The sequence below is a fragment of the Penicillium pulvis genome, assembly GCF_028828015.1.
Source record: "Penicillium pulvis strain IBT 33274 chromosome Unknown contig_5_segment0_segment0, whole genome shotgun sequence".
NCBI lineage: Eukaryota > Fungi > Ascomycota > Eurotiomycetes > Eurotiales > Aspergillaceae > Penicillium > Penicillium pulvis.
The window spans coordinates 2,780,247-2,802,517 of NW_026643078.1; the positions used below are offsets into that span (position 1 = coordinate 2,780,247).

Consider the following 22,271-nt stretch of genomic DNA (forward strand, 5'->3'; position numbering starts at 1 on the left):
CTCCGAGGATATATACATAATTGTCTAAATCGCATATGCAACAAGTGCACTCCCTCACATTTGCTCTAGTGTTCAGTGATTGATACAATGCTTCCAAGGTTCCAATCACTCCGCGCTAATGCTTACATAATGCGCACGAGGTGTGACGAAATTGTCCGAATGGTTTTTTTTTTAGTGAATTAGATTCAAACTATCTTCAATAGTATCAAAATGGACTTCGTTGGAAAGCGGTGATCGCAGACCGAACGAAACGATCGAGAGTTAAGGTAGATATTGAAGATGTCTCATTGCTAGGACTAAAAGAAGTACGTCTCAATTTGGTTCCACGATCCATACATCATTTTCCAGGATACAATAGGAAAGTCATGGTTGAAAGCAACAGTTCATGCTCAGACAGAACCTATGAGCTTATTTGGTCGACGGGTTCGGCATGCCGGAAGTATGTGGCCACGATCGGAAAAGATCAGCCAGATGATCGATTGGGGCGGTCATCAGTCCCACCGCAGTTTCAAACGGAGGTTTGTCGGGTGCACTGGGATGCGACCGCGACGGAACAAACATCTTCGTTCTGCCGAAAGACTTGGAAAGGTCTTCGCTCTCCTCCGTCGATAAACTTTCTTCCAATTTAGGAAGGTCCTCGCTTTCCTCTTCTTTGATGTGCTGAGTAAGATCTTCCATGAGAGCTTTGAGTGAAGGCTCGAATTGGGGATTCGAAGGTTGCATGTTCTGGAAAGCTTTGAGTTGTTCTTTGACCTGTAGTGCATTGATTAGTATGTACAAATCAGATATGTTAGGGAGCTAGCATACAGATTGGTGTTCTTTACGATCCTTGTCCGCCATAGCGCGGCCATCAGTCAGTAGCTTCTCGAATTGCGGGTAGACGACCAGCTCCTCGCCGATGGAGTGACGAGCAAGTTCCCACGTAAACTGATTCTGCCACTGTATCTTCTCTTTCTCGGTGGTGGCATTGAGGATTTTGTTGTAGTAATCCTCGATCTCACGATGGTCTTTCTTGATCGCATCACTGATACCGGCCATTGCTGCGGTTTGAGATATGTGGCACCGTTGGATTAACTTTCCGAATGAGTTTGCAGAGGTACGAGTAGACCGTAAGAATAAGAGTGACATTTTCAAATAGTCTTGTGGTATGTTCTACTCGCCAAAGACACGGGTCTTTTATAGACCATTGGACGTCATTGTCGGGGTAGCCCAGATCTACAATTGGGGGCTTCTCGGCCCAGGTCATGGATCTACTTGTCACCATCACGCCAACTCAAACCGAAGAGCAAATCAAGAACAAAGGAGAACTTACAGATTTCCCTGTAATCTCAAGAAACAGATGTGATGAGTGGACATCAGGAAAGCTTTCCTGACCAATCCCTTCACCTAGTCGCATCGACCATTATGCATCATCATAACATCATTTACATGGCGCCAATCATCAGTCTTTGGTTTCAAACGCTTTCCAAGCCTTCAGACAATTTAAGTTACCAGTGCGGGGAACGAAGTTTCCGCGAATCGGGTGCAGCCAACTCCCGCTTCTTGTACACCCTTCCATCCCACCAGATTACGCCGCACGCTGTTACGACTCTTGCAACAGCGAAGTAATAGAGGTATCGGTTTAAATAATAATGGGCCACTCAGAGCCAACTGGTTCAAAGGCGCTATGAAAAGGCCCATGTCACTTACAAGTACTTAGGAATGCCCTACTCAATAATTCAGAAAAACGCGCCAGGAGCGGTCGCAATCCCAATACGATTAAGAAGCACCACTTATGGAGCTGGCGCCAACAATAGCCGCAGCTTCAGCGTCGAAAACTTGCCACAGTCACCTCCCGGAAAAATGATGAGGTGAAGGTTCAAAGTCACGAAACCAGTGAGTCAATGAGCCAAAGTTAGTACATAAATCTAAATGGCCAAACCAAAACCGTGGCTGGGACCGGTTGGAATGGTAACTGCCAGTCCCGCATGATGTTTATCTAGCACTTATAAGATCATCCAAGCGGCCTTATCCCTCGCTAATGAAACTCACCAGTTCACGGTTCGTATCTAATAGTGATCTGAGGCTCGGGGAAGCGAGTGTCAATAATTATGCAGGTGCAGCTCAAAAAACAGTCTTACCTTTCTCAAATATTCATTGTTATTCCCAAATCTTGAGCATAGACAACCGTATATTGCTTTTATCCTGTCTTAAAGCGCATCGTTTTTGTCGGTCAAACATGGCGGACCTGGAAACTGGATCTGAGAGGAAAAGAGGAGCGGCAAGAATGGTCATCGCCTGGAACATCTTCTGTGGATGCTGGTATAGTAGGGCGGCAGACCAATTTCATCCATTCAAGATCATATTTAGGACATAGACAGTCATTCTTCACAGCAAATTTGCTACGTGCTACGTGTTGATGGAGTGATTCAACATACAAACAATACATTCTGGTATCAGCCTCAACATACATGGCGACAAGGGCTCTGAAAACACATTCATCACATCCTCAAGGTTCAACGTCAACGTCAATTTAAGCAACAAACATACTTTTCACAATTCGATGTTCGACATGATCGTATTCACCATCCACCATCCGGCTTGGCTCCCTTTCCTTCTTTTTTTTTTCTCATGTTCGTTGGTACACCTTCAATGAATTGACCTTCCAATATGACTCTTCAAAAGCTCGTGGGTTGTTCCGAACATACTCAAAGCATGTAGGTGCCTTGGAGGCACACAGTCTGCTGTTGGCCCATGCGCCTCCAGCCCAATCACCACAGAAGGTGATGTCGAAAACCTGTACAAAAAAGGATTAGCAATCATATCATATAAACAGGGCCGGAAAGCTTACAAGGTGAAGATTGTTGAATTGCGCGTCGATATTACAACCACCCGAGAAACTGGCGACTGGCGTACCCCATGTCGAGGGATCGGGTGGCCCAGTTTGAATATTCGCAGGGATTTTCGAGCGAGGGAAACGCCAGACTCGAATAACATCGCTTGTCCACTCGGTTGCGTAGACACCACCGCCAACTGCATTGAAGATACCGCCATAAGACTCGGGGTAGGGATCAACAATGCCACAGCCTCCAGCTCCAGCTGGCCCTGTTGAGTAGATGTAACAATTTTGTCGATCGAGACTGCCGCTGAATCCTGAGTTTCTGACTGTGCACCCGTCATGATTTGTGTGAAGGGTAATCTGATTCAGTGGACCTTCATTTATGCCTTCGATGATGTCGATTTCTCCAGCTGTGGGAGGGACTGTGCCAATCATCCAACTGAGTACGGTCAGCACTTATTTTTTCAATAATTCGCAACGAAGGGCTCGGGCGATAGAAGGAGCTTACAATGCTGGCCAGGTACCACATACAGCCCCAGGCATATGGGCCAGGTCCAAAATGATTAAGCCATGGTTGTAGGCTTGGTGGCTTGTCAGTCGCACACTTCGGCGACCGGGACCCCAAGCAGGATTTTTGTTGTCGACGCCAAGGTAAACAGAGCCATTTGATACGCTTATAAGGCCGGTAAGTTTTGCAGTTGATCTGTTGACGTAGCTCACAAAGCCCCTAGTAGGGTCAGCTTCCTGCATGATGTTGTTAGTGTTAATTTTTATGCACGAGACTAGACGTAAGGTGACTATACTGTGAAGAAGTCGAACTTGTCGAAGAATCGTTCATCATTACCAAAATCATCCTTCAATATGTATGAAGCAGTGCATATTGGCAGAAACAAAAGCAGCCACAGGGTCGTCAGAAAGAGGCGGAGAGACTGCATTGTCTCTGATTTGCGACGAGATGTCGACTTCAACATAGACAGGTATATCGATTTCAAATACTGATTCTGCTTCTGATTCTGTTTCACTTCCCAGAGGCTCCTCGAGTCGTTCGATTATTTGTTTGGACATCAGGAACTTGTGGGATGCAGAGTAGTTCAAATATATTTCAAAGGGTGGAACGAAGAAGTAAAAAGTAAGATAGAGGGCAATCGTGGGGAATCTTGTAAAATAGCACGCATTCCGGTGATGAATTTGGACGGCCGATGCTGGACCTGGAGCCGACACCAGAACAGGATCAAACCTTGTGCGCCGGGGCTTGATGCATTATAATCATGTCCAATTCGTACTAGTGCTAGTAATGTGTATTCAATTGACTCATTTCATCCTGTTGTAGATCCGAGCTTCTTATATACCATGCCATGTAGTTTTTAAACTTTAAAAGTGCACCTTGCTGCTAGCCGAAGAGACAAGCTCAAAACCCGGGGGAATACTGACTTCTAGTTCACAAAGTCTATCGCTCTGTACATTGATTTTTAGGTATTATATGATTTCCAACACAAAAGAAAATACATGCATATACATATACTACCCCACACCTGGGCATATGTAGCGCCCTTGATCTCCCTGTAATTGAACTTCGCGACCTAATTCTCTTTGACTTCAAAGTAACAAGTAAACTTACAAAGGAAGGGAAAAATGTTCGCCTGTTGAGAAGAAAGCTTGACTCATTATGCTTGAACTCGTCAAATATCACAAAAGGTCATATCACGTATCATATACCTAAGACGCCGTATATTATCTTATTTCTAGCGCTATGTATGCATTCGGTCGTGTTATAGTTCTCCATTCTGTGCCTGGCCATCGCCTTCCCCCTTCAGAATGCCTGCCAAGTGCTCGCCGATAACGTGTCCCATATAATCATATCCTTTCGCTGTGAGATGTAACCCATCATCAAAGATTTCCTCGATAAATTGTTCTGTCGCGCTGTGGTATGGAATCTTGCTGCAGAGATCAAACGCATAGCTGTGACAAAGTTAGCCTGACACATGGAATAATCATGAGCTTGAGCTTTACTATCGTTCCGCCTTGTGATCAAGAATGAGCTTGTTGAGAGCCGACCGTCTCAGATCCAGGTTGCTGACACGGGCTTGGCACTCGGGAATAGTCAAAGACAGAACCTTGGCACCTGACCGGAGGACAACATCCCAAGAATCTTGGAGGCCAGCGTAAATCTTTTCGGGGTCGAATCCGTAGCCGAGATCACTAAGCCGGGCATTGTCCATGATCAGCAAGAAAGCACTGAATAATGCAATGGAGGAAGACCCACTTTGTACCCCCCAGAAATATCACCCAGTCGTACTTATTGTTGTCGCACTTCATTTCTATGCGAGAAAGGAATGTTCCTGGGCGACACACCAGATCACCAGGCTGTCCAGCCACAGTGGTAAGAACATCAAGGCCTAGAAACTCATGTTCGAGGTGTTCCTTAAGTTTGATGGCATACGGATTATACCCTAGTCCGTACGAATAGAAACCAGCTGTGAGCGAGTTACCGAAGCAAAGGATCGAAAGTTGCCGGGACATCATGGCATTAACATTTCAAGGGTGAAAGAATTTATCTTTAAAATGGAAGATAAGAACAGAGGGGAAACCGTTAAGTCCTTTGTGAGTGAAGGTGTGGGCGCGTACAGGCAGCAAACTCTCCTAAACGGGAATAGCGGGAATTGCTAAATCAGCGTCTTGTCACCACGTGGCCTGGATATGCAGGCATCAATGCGCAGGGACACCTCCTAGCCACCAAGTTCACGCTGGTCACTTCAAGTTGACGGTTGGATTCCGTGGACGTTCTGTGGGACCAGACTCGAGCATTAAATACATGAGATTTTGGTCTTGTTTTTCTTTGGCAAATCGGCCAACTTCAGCCTTCTTGAGGCATTTACGCAAACCAACATGCCTTGCGCCTTGCAATATCACTTGATTGTAGTATTTAGTACAATCATGGATATACATATGGTCATCGAGGACCTTGGATTACTCCATAGAAATAAGGTTCGTGGTGATCCAAGATAAGACGAAAGCATTTCCCCATATAGCCGCTGACTCAGACATCAAATGAAAATGATGAGATATTCCATCGGAACTCCGTGATGACAAGATTTCCAACAGCCATGGTTTCCCATTCCAGTACCAAGATAGGCGATATGGGACGCCTGATTGGAATTAAAAAAGCCACGATAGTCGGGATCCTGATTAGGCTTAGGTGCGGCATGCTTATAAGAGCTTCTCAATCCCCCATAAGCATTGACTCAATTACATTTCCACACGACCTACTTACAATTTCAATATGGGATCCCAAACGCCTCAACCCCAGTCGTTCAAAATTCTCCCCGCTACTGAGGAAGACTTTTTGACCCTCGCACAAGTGGAATCCATTTGCAATGACACGTCCCTCGGAACACCGTTAGAAGCAAACATCACCCATATCATGTTTGGACCGCCTCATCCAGAGAACCACAAATTCCGGGCTAAAGGTCTCGTCGACCAGCTAAACAAAGACCCTACCATGAAGAACTACAAGGCCGTTGTGGAGGAAGACGGTAGAGAGAAGATTGTCGCCTGGGCTTCATGGAACTTTTACCCCGAGGTCACGCCTATCAAGGATTGGACCAATCTCGACTGGCCAGCACCTGCCAATCGTGAGGCGTGCAACGACATCATTGGTCGCATGACAGCCATGAGGCAGAAATATATGTCTGGAAGGAGATATGCCTGTAAGTATTTGGGTTAATCCACCTGAGCATGCCCGGATCTTTGAATGATATATCTGACACAGCAACAGTCCTACAAGTGCTTGCCACACTTCCAGAGTATCGTTGTCGGGGAATTGGATCGAGCCTTGTCCGACATGGCCTTGCCGAAGCAGAGGCATTGGGCATAAGTGATCTTTGGCTGACAGCCTCTGCGCACGGTCATGATCTTTATTTGAAGTATGGATTCCGGGACCTTGAATCCATTTTCACGCACGAGGATATTGCAAAGTATGGAGGATCGGGTGACCCAAAGGTCATGGCAATGGGACGACTCGGCTAGATCATACCTTGAGTCCTCCGGAGGAACATATATAAGCCATAGATTTTGTGATCCATGGATGTGCATGTGTACATATTTCCTGATTGGTGCGGACGGTTGTGCTGTTTGAACTGCATTCCAAGGTTGTTTTCAAGATTTCGCCTTGAAGTTCCCGGTTGTATATATTTTGATCTTTGACTGGTGAAGTAGAGAGAACAATAAATCAGTCCCTCCCCAATACTCTAATACTTCAAATGTTTACTCCACTGGTTCTCATATATCAACATTGGAATTGTGCTTCCAATCACCATGAAGATAGTAGAGATGAGGTCACCTCGGCTAGCTGCCAAGGTGGGATGTGGAGCATGCCCCGCGCTCCCTTGGAGGCGCGCATGAGATCACTCCAACTCCAATTCAACCCCAAACGAAAAAGGCCGACCGGCAAAATATTCTTGCTTTCAACTGTGTGTGGTATCTTATCGTTTCGTCTACCAAAATGTCACAGTCTCGACCATTGGGAGTAGGCATTATCGGTGCGGGGGTAAGCCAATCACAACCGAAGCTACAAGCTAGTAACAACAGCTAACATATCACTAGGAAGTCTTCCAAGTCTGCCATGGGCCCTGCTTACTGCTGCTATCACACCTCTTCAAGCTACAGTCAATCTGTGACGTGTCAGCCAAAACAGTCGAGCACTGTGCAACGAAGTTCTCCGTTCCCCATAAAACAACCACACCTCAAGATGTCATCGACAACCCCAACGTCGAGATTGTCTTCATACTCACATCCGACGAGAGCCACGCTCCCCTAACATGCGCAAGTCTAAAGGCAGGGAAGAACGTCTTCATTGAGAAGCCAGTCTCCCTCTCACTGCCTTCCGTGCAATCAATCATTGACGCGGAAAAGAACGCAGGAGGCGCCCGTGTGTTCGTCGGATATATGCGTCGTTACGCCCCCAGCTTCCTCGAAGCATTTAAACGTGAAATTTCGTCAATCCCGAAAATTATGTATGCGCGTGTCCGCGACTTCAGTGGGCCGAACTTCAACTTTGTCAGTCAGAGTGGTACATTCTCAGTCAAGCACAATGATTACCCGCCCAACGCCGCGGAAGAGCGTAACACTCGACTCGAGGCGCTGTTCAAGGAGGCTTTCCCCAACCAGGAAATCACGGATGAGAAGCGGAAGTTCTGTCGTTTCCTTGGTAGCCTTGGCTCGCATGATATTTCTCTCATGCGTGAGGTTCTCGGGTTCCCTGAGCGGGTGAATGGCGTTACGGCCAATGATCCGTTCTACAGCGCTATCATGACATTCCGCAATGCGGACGGTTCGACGTACTCTACGACTTATGAGAGTGGTATTGACGAGGTTCCTGTCTTTGATGCACACATCGCGGTGTACGGCGCTAAGAAGAGAGTTACTCTCAAGGTATGCAATCCTTCTTTCTTTACCGCTGAGTACATTACTGACTATATCTCAGTTTGATAGCCCATATGTCAAAGGTCTTCCCATTTATGTGGAGGTTGATGAGGTGAATGAACAAGGGGAGATCCAGCACCGGAAGATGCTTTCCTCCTATGAGGATGCTTATACTGCCGAGCTCCAGGAACTGTATGAGGTCTTCGCCAATGGAAAGTCGATCAAGTCGACTTTGTCAGATGCGAAACAGGATCTTGAAATCTTTGACATGTTTTATAAGAGTTGGGCTTCCAAATAATCTGGACATACAAGTGTTCTTAAAAGACATTTACCTACATACACCACATCATACATCATTTATTCAATTATCTCAAATGATACATCCAAACTCGTATCGTCAATGCGATCAACATGCGTTGGAATTGATCATGCATTGAGGTTGAGTGGTGAAACACATGAGAACGAGTTCAGCTGCGGATTTTCGAAGGCATCGATCATTCCTGGGTTATGTTAGCCTCATGTAATAACATATCTGGGTTTCATGTACATACCAATGACAGCTGCCCACATGCCTAGGCCACACATGGCCAAGGAAGCCAAGAAATAAATCACATGCCAGATATTGATGGAGACCTGAAACCAACCACCAGCAAAGAAGCCACGAATCCACCGTTGAGTAGCTGTTCCAGATCTCGTGACTTGTCCAGTGACTGGGTCAAACGCTTCTCCTTCCACCAGACCAGCATTCTTCTGGATATCGAAGCCCAGCGCAAACAACGGAGGTAGGGTATAGCTCAAGTTGAGAAGCATAGAGGCAGATATGACACTGACAAATCCAAAGTAATCGGGAACAGCAGCGCCAATGATAAAGGCGATAATCCACCACAATGGAACCAGGGCCGCGTAGATAATCTTACCACGTCGGCTTTCCATGGGTGGGACCTTGAAAATGTCGACAAGAATATTGTTGTAAACGACCTTGATGCCGATATTGCCATAAAGTCCACCCGCAATCAATGCGGCAATCAGCGTCACCATATTTCCGAGTGTCTGCCACCCATAAATACTGACACCCTGATAGCTAGGATTGAAGCTGTATTGTCCCTGCAAGTAGTAGACTACACACCCGTAAGTGAGATAGACACTATAAATGAAGAACTGAGCACTCCACATAGCCTTGATAAAATCTTGGGGTCTTCTCATCTCCGCCATAAACTCGACAAACAATTGTGCGCCGGCATAGGCCAGCACACCAGAAAGCATACCGTTCACTGAGCCGACCAGGCCAATTCCAGGAGGAATATTGTTGTAATGAATAATAGCCGGATAGACGCCATTCACGGGTGTGATGGTCGCGGCATTGGTATCACTACCCGCGGACCCGAGCGTAGAGATCTGGTAATTCGGAGGTGAATTGGCCATAACACCCATGGTCATGAAAATAACGAAAATATTTAACCACACAGCCAGATTGGCGATCCACCCGTATGCCTTCAGAGTCCGGATTTGTGTGATAAAGAACCCGGCAACGGCGAACAGGACAGGACAAACAGCGTAGCAGAGCTTGAATTTTGAGACCTGGGAGATGTTTTCACCATATTGGATTGTGACTTGACCCGTGATGAGTAGTAATCCGAGGCCTTGGAGAATATTTGTGACATGCCGACCGCCGTTACCGAACGTTCTGAACCCAAGATCACCATAGTTTTTCACGGGGAACTCGTAGCTGTCGACGCCGAGGTAAACGCGCCAGATGAGATATCCGGAATATCCGACCATCGCGCCGAATACGGTGTAGAACGCAACGCCTAGTCATTCTTAGCTTTATTCAAACAAAAAACGACATAAAGAGGAAGACTTACCAGGTCCCCATCCCAGCGTTCCCATCGCAAAGCCAGATCCATAAGGCCCCAAAATATCCGTTGTAATCAAGTAGAAGCCTGACAGGTTAGCACATTCAAATGGAAAATAATCCAGGCCAGTACTAACAAGCGCCCCATGAGGCCGACCGGAACGCCCGACTAGCATTCGTCCACTCCTCATCCGTGATCTCGAGTCTCCTCGCCCGATTTGTGAAATCCTCCTCCGTCAGAGTAGTAGCAACATCCTGATTCGACGCATTGCTTTCGCTCGACTTCCCAAACCACTGTCGTACATTCAGCACAGGCGGATCCAGAAGGTCCTGCTCGGCTCTCGTCTTCTGCGCGTAGTAGGTGTACTCCTCGAAAGAGACATCTGTATCATAAGGCTCGCGAGCCTGTGGCTTGATCAGGGTACTTGTGGCTGGCGCGTACACCTTTTCGTCGATGTGTTTCTCCATGGTAAATCCGCCTCTATAGCCCCTCGAGAATTTTTCAAAATTCACAAAGCCAAATTGTCGAGGGGAACGGGATTAATATGCGGAGAAGCTAAGCATCTCGGGACTAGTCCGTGCACACGGGGACAAGCATTCACTATGGCCTCCACCCGTTGCTGTAATTGGATAAGATCGACGTGGTATCTGTGAGTAAGGCCCCCCCGGTCGGCTAATTTGATAAGCTCCACGGCTGTCACTGGCCGCAGATACTTTGTCATATTCGTGAGTCAGATTCTGTCGACGATACTTCATTCTGGAGGTATTTAGGTGTATCAGGGTCCAATAACAAACGTGCGCAACTCTGTCGGCTTATTTCGGATATCTCGGGTCAGCGACGGAGTGGTCAGATAAAGGGGTCTAAGCGACTGTTTGTACTAGCCCCTTTTTCTGTGTTTTCTGCACGCCGTTGCATGATCGGAATTCGGCAGTTCTTTGGCTCCGTACGCTCCGACAAGAGTTGTCTGTCTTGCATTTTTGCATTATGATCAGCGACATAAGTGTACATCTGCAGTATTGACAGGACTGATGATCAGCGACACGGGACGGACTTTTGGGTTTCACACGCATTATTTGTGATGTTCTGTTCTGAATGTCTTTGAGCAAGTGCGTGCTTGGGCAGCAGTGAAGAAACGGGAGTTTTAGACATACTTTGTATCTTCGAGGAAGCAGCGTTTGAAGAATGACTTCGGTTGCTACCCTGGTGACTCGGTTGCTCTCAAGACATCAGCCAGGATCTGGCCAGATGAAAGCTCCGTCCAATTTCGGACGGTGCCAGCTGTCTCTCAGGTAAAAGCCGACGATCGAAATATCTCCGATGTTGTCGCGTAGTTTGGATTGGGTGGCCAGGCAAGAGAGAAACATTTCAGCGATTTGTAAGGAGAAAAGAGCAGACTTCTACTCGGAGAAGTCTTCTCGTACTTCTGATGTTCAACTTCACCACCAGCCCCAGTTAATTGCTAGAAGTATAATACGTTTCACTGAATACTGATGCTGAGTAAGTGCGAATTGCTGTAAAACGGGAAGTTTAGTCCGCGTCGATCGATGCGGGGAAGGTATAGCTTCCCCTCACTCAATCGGCCGTTGCTGTCGTCCAATTGGGCCTCAGCACCCATTCACCGGCCTTGGATTAACCTGTTAAAACTCAAAAAGGAATCATTTCCGACTTCGTGAAGCTGGGCGCGTGGTTGGGGCAAACCTGAGCGCCGAGACCATAAGTGCCCAGTGCTGTCTACAAATTCCCTCATCCCGCTTGATCTTGTTTTCATTTTCAGTACGACATTCTCCTTATCCGACCTTTTCACCATGTCTGCAACCACTATGAAAGCGCTCAACTATCTGGGTCCGTACAAGGTTCAGGTTGAAGATGTTGAGAAGCCGAAGTTGGAGCATCCAGATGATATCATTGTCAAAGTCACCACGGTAAGTCTATCTTATTATTGAGGTGGGAAAGACTAAGTGACTGATCGTTTTCAGGCCGCGATCTGTGGCTCAGACTTACAGTAAGTCAATCAAGACTGCCAGCTAAACCCCGCCCAAGTCGTTAGTCGCTCACAATGGAACAGCATGTATGAAGGTCGAACGGCCGCAGAGCCTGGCATCACCTTCGGTAAGATCCCCATCGTGCAAATCATGTACAATGGCTAACGGGAAAGGCCACGAAAATATGGGAATTGTTGAGGAGCTTGGTGAGGGAGTGACACTACTGAAGAAAGGCGACCGCGTGGTGATGCCGTTTAACGTTGCCGATGGTCGGTGTCGCAACTGCGAGGAAGGGAAAACAGCTTTTTGCACTGGTGTCAATCCGGGATTTGCCGGCGGTGCCTATGGTAATATATGCACCGCATTCTACTTTCCTTAGCTAACAGCGACAGGTTATGTCGCGATGGGTCCTTACCGCGGAGGTATGTTTGTGATTCGGTTCCAATCCCCAAAAGGATCCGACTAAAAGTCTCAAGGCCAAGCACAGTATATCCGAGTTCCATATGCAGATTTCAATGCTCTCGTATTACCTCCTGGAAAGGAACACGAAGCGGACTTCGTTCTTCTCGCTGGTTAGTTCCTACAACTTCGTCCGGGAGTGCTTCGCTGACTGTAGTCTATCGCAGACATCTTCCCGACCGGTACATTCCATCTATCCCTTTCTCGAAAATCACAGTTCTAATAATCGATAACAGGTTGGCACGGTGTTGAGATTTCTGGCTTCCAAGCAGGTGAAAGCATCGCTGTCTTTGGAGCAGGCCCAGTCGGTCTTATGGCAGGCTACTCGGCAGTTTTGCGTGGCGCGTCAAACATCTACGTGGTAGACCGTGTTCCTGAGCGACTCGAAGCAGCCAAAAAAATAGGCTGCATTCCGATCGATTTTACACAGGGAGATGCTGTTGACCAGATCATCAAACACAATGGCGATATGGTAGATCGGTCGGTCGATGCTGTGGGATACCAGGCTGTTGACTCCAATGGATCTTCCGAGAAGGCGAACATTGTTCTCGAGAATATGATTCGTGTGACACGGGCTTGTGGTGGCTTGGGTATTCCGGGACTATATGTGCCCAGGTATGTTTCAAAAAGACACGACACGGTCGCGAAAGTTGACGAGTGCTCTACTAGTGATCCCGGTGCCACCGATGCTGCTACTGCCAACGGGATGATCAGTCTCAGCTTCGGAAAGCTGTTTGAAAAGGTAAGATAGTGGGTGATTCAATTTTCCGTAAACCAGACCCTAACTACTTATAGGGTCTATCTCTCAGCACTGGACAGTGCAATGTCAAGGCATACAATAGGTACTTGCGAGACATGATCATTGCTGGTAAGGCCAAGCCTAGTTTTGTGATTTCGCATGAGATTGGGCTTGCCGATGCCGAGACTGCTTATGACAAGTTTGATAAAAGAGAGGATGGGTACACGAAGGTTATCATCCATCCGAACGGAGGTTTCTAATTCCCTAGAAGCTAGTAAATAAGAAATGCATTGTCTCTATACTCATTATTTTCAGAAGCCATGTGGCGCTACTAAGCGAATTACCGAACACGTCATTGCAATAATTAATATATCGGGTATGGCTTTCCAGGATATCATATGACGATTTCTGTGTTGAAAGTGTTGAATTTGTCTGCATTTCACACAAAGAAAAAGTGGAAGGCGCGATTCGTGCATTTTGCTTTCGGAAGCACGATAATTCATTCTAAACAGGCGCGATGTAGCGGACTATAACTCTTCCCTTGCTTTTTATTTTGATATCCCAATCATCTCTATCTATTCTTGTTCTTCTTCTTCCACGCATTCCCACCCTTGTAAGTCATGTTATTTCATGTTCATCAAATGCAATAAGGATAAAGTAGAAGATAGAGAGTTAGTTAGTCATTGGGATATTGAAGCAATACATCACAATCCCGATACCCCCACAAGTGGCGAGATGAAGCGCAAATACAGCATTCGATAGTAGAATAGATGACCAAAGACGGCCTGCAAACAACCATCTAGATCAGAGATCAACCTCATATGCATGTATGCATGTATTCATAACAGTTGAAGATTTGGGAACTATCTCCAACTTTCGCACATAAATCGCGGGGTTGAATAGATGAAAGTTGAGGTCTCCGCATGCCCAGACGCGACCATTGCAGGCAATGTTCGCCGCGAGTGGGTCGTGCGAGAGCTGTCCAAGGACCCTCTGCTGTGGGGCTGACCAACCAATAGGAATGCCCAATCTGAAGCGTCACAGCGGGAAGTGTTTCCAATTTCAGATACTGTGGGATGCGGTGCAAGTGTAGATCAACTTGAACATTTCGTGAACTGATACATATTTTGCCCCATTGAAGTTCATTTTGAAAATAATTTGTAAACATTTCTTCAGTTCCACCTAACTGCATATCAGCCACTATGAGGATCGACCGTTTTCGTACTGTCTGGGGCATTGAGCCTGGAACCAACCTGGACAATTGGGCCAAGTGGTTTCCAGAGCTGAAGGCGCTGGGCTACAGTAAGTCAAAGAACGGCCTTACTATTGAGTACAAGTCGTTTTAACTAACTCCGGTTCACAGGCGGTGTCGAAGTCAATATTCATGCGCTAGATTCGAAGCGAGAAATTTCACGACTGCGACAGATTTGCGATGGCTTGGGTTTCGATATCAGCGTCCTGTCAGCACACATACGCAGGAGTGTATAGCTATGTTGATTGAGATGCTAATATAAAGACAGGGGCCACTCTTCTTGGGTTGATTACCTAGGTCCCCGTCCAGTCGGTCTAAAAGCAAGCGATCACTTAAAAGCTTACCGAGATGTCCTCCTGCTGGCTGAGCCGCTCCGACCTGTGTCCTTCAACTTCCAATCTGGAGAGTAAGTACCCCTTCCCATGTTTGACTCAAAGCTCTAGCTTACATATGATTCAGAGATGCCTGGGAGATTGAGGAATCCATCAGATTTTACCGCGGTACCCTCGAAGTTGACACCGAACTTGGTGTGTCCGGTCGTGTCTACCACGAGACTCATCGTAATCGATCAATGTTCACACCATATGCAGCCCAACAGATCTTGAAAGCTGTGCCACAGTATAAACCTGCTCTTATCAACTTAATGAAAGATAAATCTGACTTGTCTTACTATAGGCTACGCATCACTGCCGATTTATCACACTGGATGGTTGGTCTAGAACGGCTCCTTGATATTGGCGAAGGTGATCGCGCTATGATGGATTCCATCATTCCACACGTGAGTCTAAATATGATTATGAAATGTACAGGAGCTGATTTCCATCTAGGTTTACCATATTCACACTAGAATCGGAACAACCCAGGCTTCTCAGTGCCCTGAACCTATGAATCCCGTATTTGAGCAAGAGAGATTATGCTTTGAGAGGCTATGGACAAAAGTCCTCCAGTGTCGGATTGAAGATAATCCAGATTCGAAGATCATATTTGTTCCGGAATATGGGTGAGTTGGCTAAATTAATCTTGAATTGAATCCGACTGACTATCCTAGCCCCTTCCCGTACCACCCTATCGGTAGCGCAAAGTCCCACGGCCAGGTTGCAGACGAGGAAGGTAAACGCGTGCATGTCGCTTTCACGCAATTCGCAGCAAATCTCACAGGAGCATAATTTTGGGCTTATGTCTATCATTAGAGTTGGCAAGTTTTTAGGGTCTCTGAAGTTTTGAATAGAGAAAAGAAAAACATATGTTTGATGCGTCGCGAGCCTTGTATTGGTACCGACTAGTTAATGATGTTTCGCGTGTTCCTGGTGTTGAAAATGAGGAGTTTTCGTGTTGACTATACAAAAAGACCTTTTCGTGGCGGTCGGCGTTTGCAGATGACTTGAAGGATATAAGATTGAAGGCTAATCGCGAACTAAACCACGATATCAATGTTGCGCAGTACCATATATATGTAATGGTATTCAACTAGTTCAGTCTGGTCCCTAAGTAGAAGTATAATGTCTATTCCATCAAGTGATTTCCCTTGTAGACGCCATAGCAACACGATTCCGACCTCTCGGGATTGTGTTGGGAATGCATACCGAAGAAACCATCGTACTGAATCCCGGGCCTGGTTGGCGCACGTGGATGCTGCTGGTCCCTGGGAGCTTAGGACTATCAAAGGTTGTCCGATGCCACATCTCTATCTGAAGTTGCGTAACCCACTCTTTGAAAGGTAGACTCGCCCTCTCAGCATCAAAATAGAAGCTTGAAGGGTTCAAGCCAGGAGAAGGCTGTGCATCCGGCTGCCCGCGTTCCGTATATAAGTGATCTTGCAACATTATGAACCGTCCCCGGTACCCAAGGTCTAATAGTTGGACGTATTCCAGCTTGAGATGATCTGCCCAGAATTCAAAAACGCGCTTCCAGAGCCCCTGCATCTCATTTTTGACTTCAGTTGATAATGAAGAGACACAACTACGACTGTTATCAGTCAGGGGTCCTGGGTCTGGTGCTGATGTTATCCTATCAACTAAACTGACTAAGTTCAGTCTGAGTCGTTTCGAGGTTGGGGCTGCCGTCCGTAGGAATTCTTCGAGGCTATTCACTGTCACTTCAATTAGATGAAGATGAAGTTCCTCTAGCTGGGAAAACGAATTTTCTGAGCGATATCCTTGTAGTAGAGAGGAGATAGTTCTTCTATAGGACTCCATTGTGCAAAGGTCAGGATCTTCAGTGTCGGTGCAACTGTGACCAAAAGATTGAGAAGACGTCTGAAAGTGGCTTCATCGAATGTTTCTTGTTCGTAATCTTTAAGGCGAATGCACATATGTAGAGTCGTAAGATCCTTCAAAAGTGGAAGCAGTAATTGATACCGTGACTCTGCCAGTTGAAAAGATTTTTACTTCTTGCCGCAAAAGACATGGCCGCACGTGTGGGAAGCTTGAACCTTTCGGCTGGATTTGATCATTGCGTTAAGCAGTTGTGAGAATGCCAAATCATAAGGCATATACGGCATCCTCTGATGAAACATTGGAAAAATGCTTGAACTTGAACTGGCTCTTCAATTCACGTAAGCCCAGGCAGGTAAAGTCAGTATGCTTTGCGATATTGAGGAGGAATTGTGTTGCGTAAAACCGTGACCCAAGGGTGACAGCATTTTTGAGGCGCGGGAGACATTTTTTAAGGGTGACGAAAAATCCCGAGGATTCGAGAATGCCACGGTGTTCAGTCATTGTAGCTTTGAAGACGGCATATAGAGCCTCAAGCTCAGCCTGAATTTCATTCGATTCTTGCATTGTTGGACGGCACCTCAATTTCAACCAATGTTTGCTATCGTCCACCATTGTAAAACTTGCCTTGTCTAAGTGTGTCCAGCCTTCGAACAAGTTCGGGATGATCCAAATCTATTCAACCGAGCCATGAAGAGTTTTACTGGTTGCAAGCTCCTCCAGGCGGCCAAGGCCCTCACGGGTGAGAAGGAGCGAGATTCTTTTGAAATAACGCGTTGTATAGGCTTCCAGTGTGTTGGCGTGTATTTGGCGGCAAGTGACCCTAAGCGCGCCCCAACCTTGAGGCTCTAGAGACTTACAAATACGAGTCAATAGCTCCAAAGGCAAGCTTGTGATTGACATATTGCGCAGGTATTTCAGGCCACACAAAATTATGCGCTATTGGAATCCTGAACGTGGTCAAGTGGACCGCCAAAGATGGTGTTGAATGACAATAGGAGATTGGCAGAGGGGGGGAAATAGAGCTCCGATTCCGGGCCGATACAAAGCTTACAGTAAGTACCGGAAAGCCCGTGTGGCTGTGGATACCGGTTAGCCATCGCGGCCAACCGGAAAATGTAATTGCCCCTGACTGCGGGAAGTGGAAATTCGGTTAGGGGATTCAAGTATTTACGTGAAGGGCTGAAGCGGTAGGGCGGCCAGGGCATGCCCCCAAAAAATTCAGAGTGTAGAACAAAGAAGAACACAAGCATGTAAAACATATAACAGTTACTCTCTGTCGGTGGTCACCTAGCGCCCACGATTTTGTCCAAGGCGGCTCGCCGCCCTATTTGGCATCCGTTCAGCCTTTCGCTTGAAGAGCCAAAATTGGTATGCACAAGTCGCATTCAGGGACTTCAGAAGGGCAATATTTAACGAGGACCTCAATTGCACACAAGAGTGATAAAATGATTCACAAGCCTATTGCTTGATCTCGTCACTTGACTCACTTTTCAGCTAGCTCAACTATAACGACTAAACAAAATGATTTTCTCTTAATCAATTTTGATGACATCAATACTTAATTAATTTCCAGAAGAGTCACTGAGTACTGCTATCAACATATCTAACTATTAAGAGGTCTTGAACTCATTTAGTATGTACAGATTCTATACCTAATCTGTTCTAGGCTTAGCTAGTAAATCAGTTCTCTGTCAGGGAGCTGGGAAAAAATTAGATACAAAAGACCTATACTTAGGGCATCGAGTCCTCATAAATGCAAGATAGACACATAAGGAAAGCCACACAAATATATTCGATTATATTTTTTAAGAACCACTTCATGTTTCAATCGATCTACCATTGAGGCCTTACGCTCCGCTACTAGGCTATCGTACCCTTACCTAATTGACAGACGTTCTCATCTGTATAAGTAGATCCATGGTATTCCGACAGTCAAGGAGGCAATAAGGCGATGTTAAGATCATGTTATCTGGAGCTTAGTGAAGTGTAAATTTAGTGTTTAGGATGTAGCGTAATGTAGCCTAGTAATGTTATAGTTTGTACTATATGGAATCTTGTTTGAAAGAGAGATTCTGCTTCTTACATTCCCGAGGTCTTGTTTTGACTGATTATTAAGGTATCATATCATTTTTTTAGTTGGCTCAAATATTCGATGGCTTCGATGGGGGAGCGGTATCCCCATACACTTGGCACTGGTACGTATATACTTGGTGAGCAGTCTCAGAAAGTATGAAACACATGTCTCTCGGTTTATAACATACATCATCCATTGAGCTTGGCTTCCAGTTATCTATTTGCATATCCCTCCTAGGCAGTTGATGCTGAATCACTGCCATCGATTTGTCTGCTTGACTGTCATCGTGCTCTTCTAATTTCAGTCTGAAGAAGGTGACACGAGAGTCTTGACCGTGCTTCATATCTAAAACAATACCACGTAGACTAAACCCAAATACGCTGTAGTGCAGTGCTCCGATACTGTCCCAGCCTGCAAGAAGGTGACTGGTCTCCCCTTCTTACCTTCATTTGAGTCCCCTAGTAGCCTCGACATGCTTCAATATGCGTATCTTACTTCACTTCCTAACTGCTTTTGAATATCTCTTATGTTTAGTCAGTCCACTAGCACATAAGTGACTGTTTCTTGCACACGCTGTCTCTATACATCGGAAGTTTTAATTTGCCTATATCTATAGATTTGGTGTGATTCAGCAACCACCCTGTGGATTAATGTGGGGCAATCTCAAAGATGTGAATTCGCAAGACCGCAGTAACATCAAAAAGACAAGAGTATGTCTTCCGACCATCCTCCCGGCATCTCCATACGTCGATCAACCATTGCCCAAAAGTCTCCCACAAATTCATCGGAGGGCTCACTAACCCATAAGCACCAATCCTCGGGTGTTGGGCCATATGAGAATCCAATTAATCGAATAACAAAGCACCACGATCTACCGAAAGTTCGAAAATCAATATACCCCCCTTGGTCTTGCAGTATCAACTCTTCTCTCTCACCGAAATCTTTCAGGTTGACACCGGCACCTTGAAGATCCCGCAATAGCGCTCTGAGTGCTTCATTGCACTTCTTCGTAAGCGAGCCTTGAAGCGGTTTAGAAACCTGCAGACAACCATCTATGAAAGCTTGCAACAGAGTTAGTCCGTTCATTGCTTTGTGTATGTGAAGACCATTATCCAACATTTCTCGAAACATCATATACCATTCCTCATAAACTTTTTGCTTCATAGCCCTGTCCTTAATTGCATCATGAGGCCAGTTTGAGTCGATCTTGGTACATCCCATGCAGTATGCAACACCATGAGGCAAAGTGATCATGTGAGCGCCGCCGATGAAAGGGCCAATGCCTGGTGGCACTTCAAAGTTAGAAAGTGTAGCAGAAACAACTTCAAATTTGGAAGTCGTAAAAGAGATCCCATTCAGAATGGCCCTAATAATGGAGGGCCCATTCCATAAATTACGGGATAAGCAAGCACCTAGTTCCATAATGGCAAATCTAATGCGCTCCTCATCGGATAAGGTAAAAAATAACGGGCAGCAGGCTTGCTGGAGAAAATTAAATTCCTCTGCTGTGCCCCTGAACCTGTGAAAACTCCTGAGAAAGACATCCTCAGGATCCTCCTGCGATTCATTTTCAAATTGACAGAGCAATCGCAGAAGTGGAAGTATAGGCTGTGACTTCCGAGGAGGGTTTATCCTAATTCGCCCTATTGAAGAAATAGGCTTCTTCCTAAAATAATCCAGTACATTTGGATCAGCCCCTTGTTTCAGTAGAAACTCCGCTACTTCGAATCGATTATGGTAGCAAGCCCGCTATCATAGTTTAGAAAGTTTCCTGTGAAGGGATAGGATGATAAGCCACTTACGGATAGTAAAGTCATCCCTATTTCATCCCTTACAAAGAAGGAGAGCTTTCCAGATGAGAACACTTGACGTAGACCATCAAGGTCTCCATGTGCAACAAAATCAAAGACCGGGTGACCCCGTGAAAGAAAATCATACGTGCGAAATACCCATTGCCAACCGCCATATGCTCTTTTCCCTTGAATTTCAAAGACCTTCGAGGTGATCCAGATTGGCAATCCAAGCCGCCATAAATATGTGCATTTTTGGGACGATATGTCAATTACATCAGAGGTTGATCCAGGTTCTTGTTTATTCTCTTGGAAATAGTCAGATATCATAAGCAGAATAATAGCTGCGACTGAGCCTTACTGTCACTTTTGTTCTCCTGAACTTGGATCTGAGGACCCATGACTGGTTGTGTCTGCATCAAAGCTCTGTAGAGATATCAGCTAAAGAACTGGCAGTGATAAAGTTAGCCAACCATACATTGAGTAGCACTGCTGCGAAAGAGAAAGCAATCGAATTGAATTGCTGAGCTTGGCCTTGTACTTCTCCACTTTGCTTTTTTGAAGCACTGTTTTAAACGAAGAGTAGGACCGTCTAACGCGACTAGACGGACTAAGGTCTTTGGCAAGTTCATTTGAAATAACCTGAAGCCTCTCTGCTGCCTTCTTGCAAATCTCTAGACTCCGAGATAAATGTGCACTCGTTCCTATGGCATTCGCCAGTGGGCCCAACGAAAGACTTTGTTCGATTTCCCGCAAGATAAGATCATATATTTCTAGCTCAGCGATGAGTTCTTGCAATTCCTCGGGCGCGTCACGGATCTGGCTCCAGCATTCTTTTATTTGGAAAATCGACTTAGAGATCTGCGCAACGACAGTTGCAAAGGTGATCGCCCCTGAGATGATTCCGATCACTTCAGCCATCTTGTCCCTGCGACCGCGCAGATGAGCTGTTCAAGGAAAGGTGGGGAGGTAATATAATCTTATCTGAGCAGCAGAGTTTGTGGCGCTTGGTTTTGTTATGCTTGAGGGCGACCCAGGTCGCTCTTGGGCATCTACACTGCGCCTCAGTTAGCGCTGACTGATTTGGCCCCAGCAGGCAACTCCTCAAGCAGCCAATCAATCCTTCTCAGGTGTCTACAACCAGCCATCCTAATATTACTGCCATACTATCTCCACATTTTCACATCGCAGTCAGCGTGTTACGATCGACTCAAACCCACGGGCCTTGCCGCCTTGAAGAGGGCCGGGGCTAGATGGTTGGAAAGCGGAATGACAGCAGCGCCGACAGGAAGTCAGGTGATGCGCAGTCTTTACTCGGATTCCTTGGCGCAGCTTCCTGCTTCTTTCCTTAGACCCATTCATTCTTCCTCGTGAAATCCAGGACTTCGCTCTCCGAATAAGCTCTAGATGAACGACTATCATAAGTGGTTATATGATAGTGTGATAGACGGTAAACCAGGATAGCCAGATAGTGCTTTGTAGTTAGGTTTTATTTTACCACAGTACAGCGCGACATTTCCTTACAAGGTTGTGATTAGAGTGGGGCAAGGATTCAGAAATCAAAGTCTAAAGAGTGTAGAAGTAAATCGAATATCACTGTAGAATCTAAGCACTTCACTTTCCATTAAAAAAAAGCATCTGCAGACAACATCAGAACCAACAGTAGT

General features: G+C 46.1%; 10 protein-coding genes across 10 annotated transcripts; 4 read left to right on the forward strand and 6 right to left on the reverse strand.

The window, feature by feature from the left end:
- Nucleotides 1-408: 408 nt before the first annotated feature.
- N7503_007597 (hemerythrin domain-containing protein) lies at nt 409-1,038 on the reverse strand (the record flags this gene model as incomplete). The annotated part of the gene is made up of 2 exons (XM_057067144.1): nt 409-753; nt 808-1,038. 2 exons carry the CDS (start codon nt 1,036-1,038, stop codon nt 409-411), a joined length of 576 nt encoding a protein of 191 aa, XP_056920825.1.
- Nucleotides 1,039-2,608: 1,570 nt separating this feature from the next.
- N7503_007598 (glycoside hydrolase family 16 protein) lies at nt 2,609-3,753 on the reverse strand (the record flags this gene model as incomplete). The annotated part of the gene is made up of 4 exons (XM_057067145.1): nt 2,609-2,776; nt 2,831-3,257; nt 3,327-3,562; nt 3,622-3,753. 4 exons carry the CDS (start codon nt 3,751-3,753, stop codon nt 2,609-2,611), a joined length of 963 nt encoding a protein of 320 aa, XP_056920826.1.
- An 834-nt stretch (nt 3,754-4,587) lies between these two features.
- Nucleotides 4,588-5,338, reverse strand: N7503_007599 (SGNH/GDSL hydrolase family protein; the record flags this gene model as incomplete). Its single annotated transcript, XM_057067146.1, has 3 exons — nt 4,588-4,777; nt 4,829-5,017; nt 5,082-5,338. The coding sequence occupies 3 exons, from the start codon at nt 5,336-5,338 to the stop codon at nt 4,588-4,590; spliced, it is 636 nt and encodes a 211-aa protein (XP_056920827.1).
- A 760-nt stretch (nt 5,339-6,098) lies between these two features.
- N7503_007600 (uncharacterized protein) lies at nt 6,099-6,844 on the forward strand (the record flags this gene model as incomplete). Its single annotated transcript, XM_057067147.1, has 2 exons — nt 6,099-6,525; nt 6,594-6,844. 2 exons carry the CDS (start codon nt 6,099-6,101, stop codon nt 6,842-6,844), a joined length of 678 nt encoding a protein of 225 aa, XP_056920828.1.
- A 475-nt stretch (nt 6,845-7,319) lies between these two features.
- N7503_007601 (Gfo/Idh/MocA family oxidoreductase) lies at nt 7,320-8,537 on the forward strand (the record flags this gene model as incomplete). The annotated part of the gene is made up of 3 exons (XM_057067148.1): nt 7,320-7,364; nt 7,421-8,248; nt 8,301-8,537. 3 exons carry the CDS (start codon nt 7,320-7,322, stop codon nt 8,535-8,537), a joined length of 1,110 nt encoding a protein of 369 aa, XP_056920829.1.
- A 128-nt stretch (nt 8,538-8,665) lies between these two features.
- N7503_007602 (uncharacterized protein) lies at nt 8,666-10,559 on the reverse strand (the record flags this gene model as incomplete). Its single annotated transcript, XM_057067149.1, has 4 exons — nt 8,666-8,739; nt 8,791-10,047; nt 10,102-10,179; nt 10,229-10,559. 4 exons carry the CDS (start codon nt 10,557-10,559, stop codon nt 8,666-8,668), a joined length of 1,740 nt encoding a protein of 579 aa, XP_056920830.1.
- A 1,338-nt stretch (nt 10,560-11,897) lies between these two features.
- On the forward strand, nt 11,898-13,532 carry N7503_007603 (glutathione-independent formaldehyde dehydrogenase; the record flags this gene model as incomplete). Its single annotated transcript, XM_057067150.1, has 10 exons — nt 11,898-12,014; nt 12,069-12,094; nt 12,158-12,201; nt 12,248-12,421; nt 12,467-12,496; nt 12,551-12,646; nt 12,701-12,715; nt 12,770-13,148; nt 13,203-13,275; nt 13,329-13,532. The coding sequence occupies 10 exons, from the start codon at nt 11,898-11,900 to the stop codon at nt 13,530-13,532; spliced, it is 1,158 nt and encodes a 385-aa protein (XP_056920831.1).
- A 942-nt stretch (nt 13,533-14,474) lies between these two features.
- On the forward strand, nt 14,475-15,690 carry N7503_007604 (sugar phosphate isomerase/epimerase family protein; the record flags this gene model as incomplete). The annotated part of the gene is made up of 7 exons (XM_057067151.1): nt 14,475-14,574; nt 14,636-14,732; nt 14,793-14,930; nt 14,984-15,142; nt 15,200-15,302; nt 15,352-15,524; nt 15,573-15,690. The coding sequence occupies 7 exons, from the start codon at nt 14,475-14,477 to the stop codon at nt 15,688-15,690; spliced, it is 888 nt and encodes a 295-aa protein (XP_056920832.1).
- A 1,314-nt stretch (nt 15,691-17,004) lies between these two features.
- Nucleotides 17,005-17,304, reverse strand: N7503_007605 (uncharacterized protein; the record flags this gene model as incomplete). The annotated part of the gene is made up of 1 exon (XM_057067152.1): nt 17,005-17,304. The coding sequence occupies one exon, from the start codon at nt 17,302-17,304 to the stop codon at nt 17,005-17,007; it is 300 nt and encodes a 99-aa protein (XP_056920833.1).
- Nucleotides 17,305-19,510: 2,206 nt separating this feature from the next.
- Nucleotides 19,511-21,525, reverse strand: N7503_007606 (uncharacterized protein; the record flags this gene model as incomplete). Its single annotated transcript, XM_057067153.1, is given in 4 exon segments — nt 19,511-20,563; nt 20,617-20,954; nt 20,966-21,030; nt 21,083-21,525. The coding sequence occupies 4 exon segments, from the start codon at nt 21,523-21,525 to the stop codon at nt 19,511-19,513; spliced, it is 1,899 nt and encodes a 632-aa protein (XP_056920834.1).
- Nucleotides 21,526-22,271: the final 746 nt, after the last annotated feature.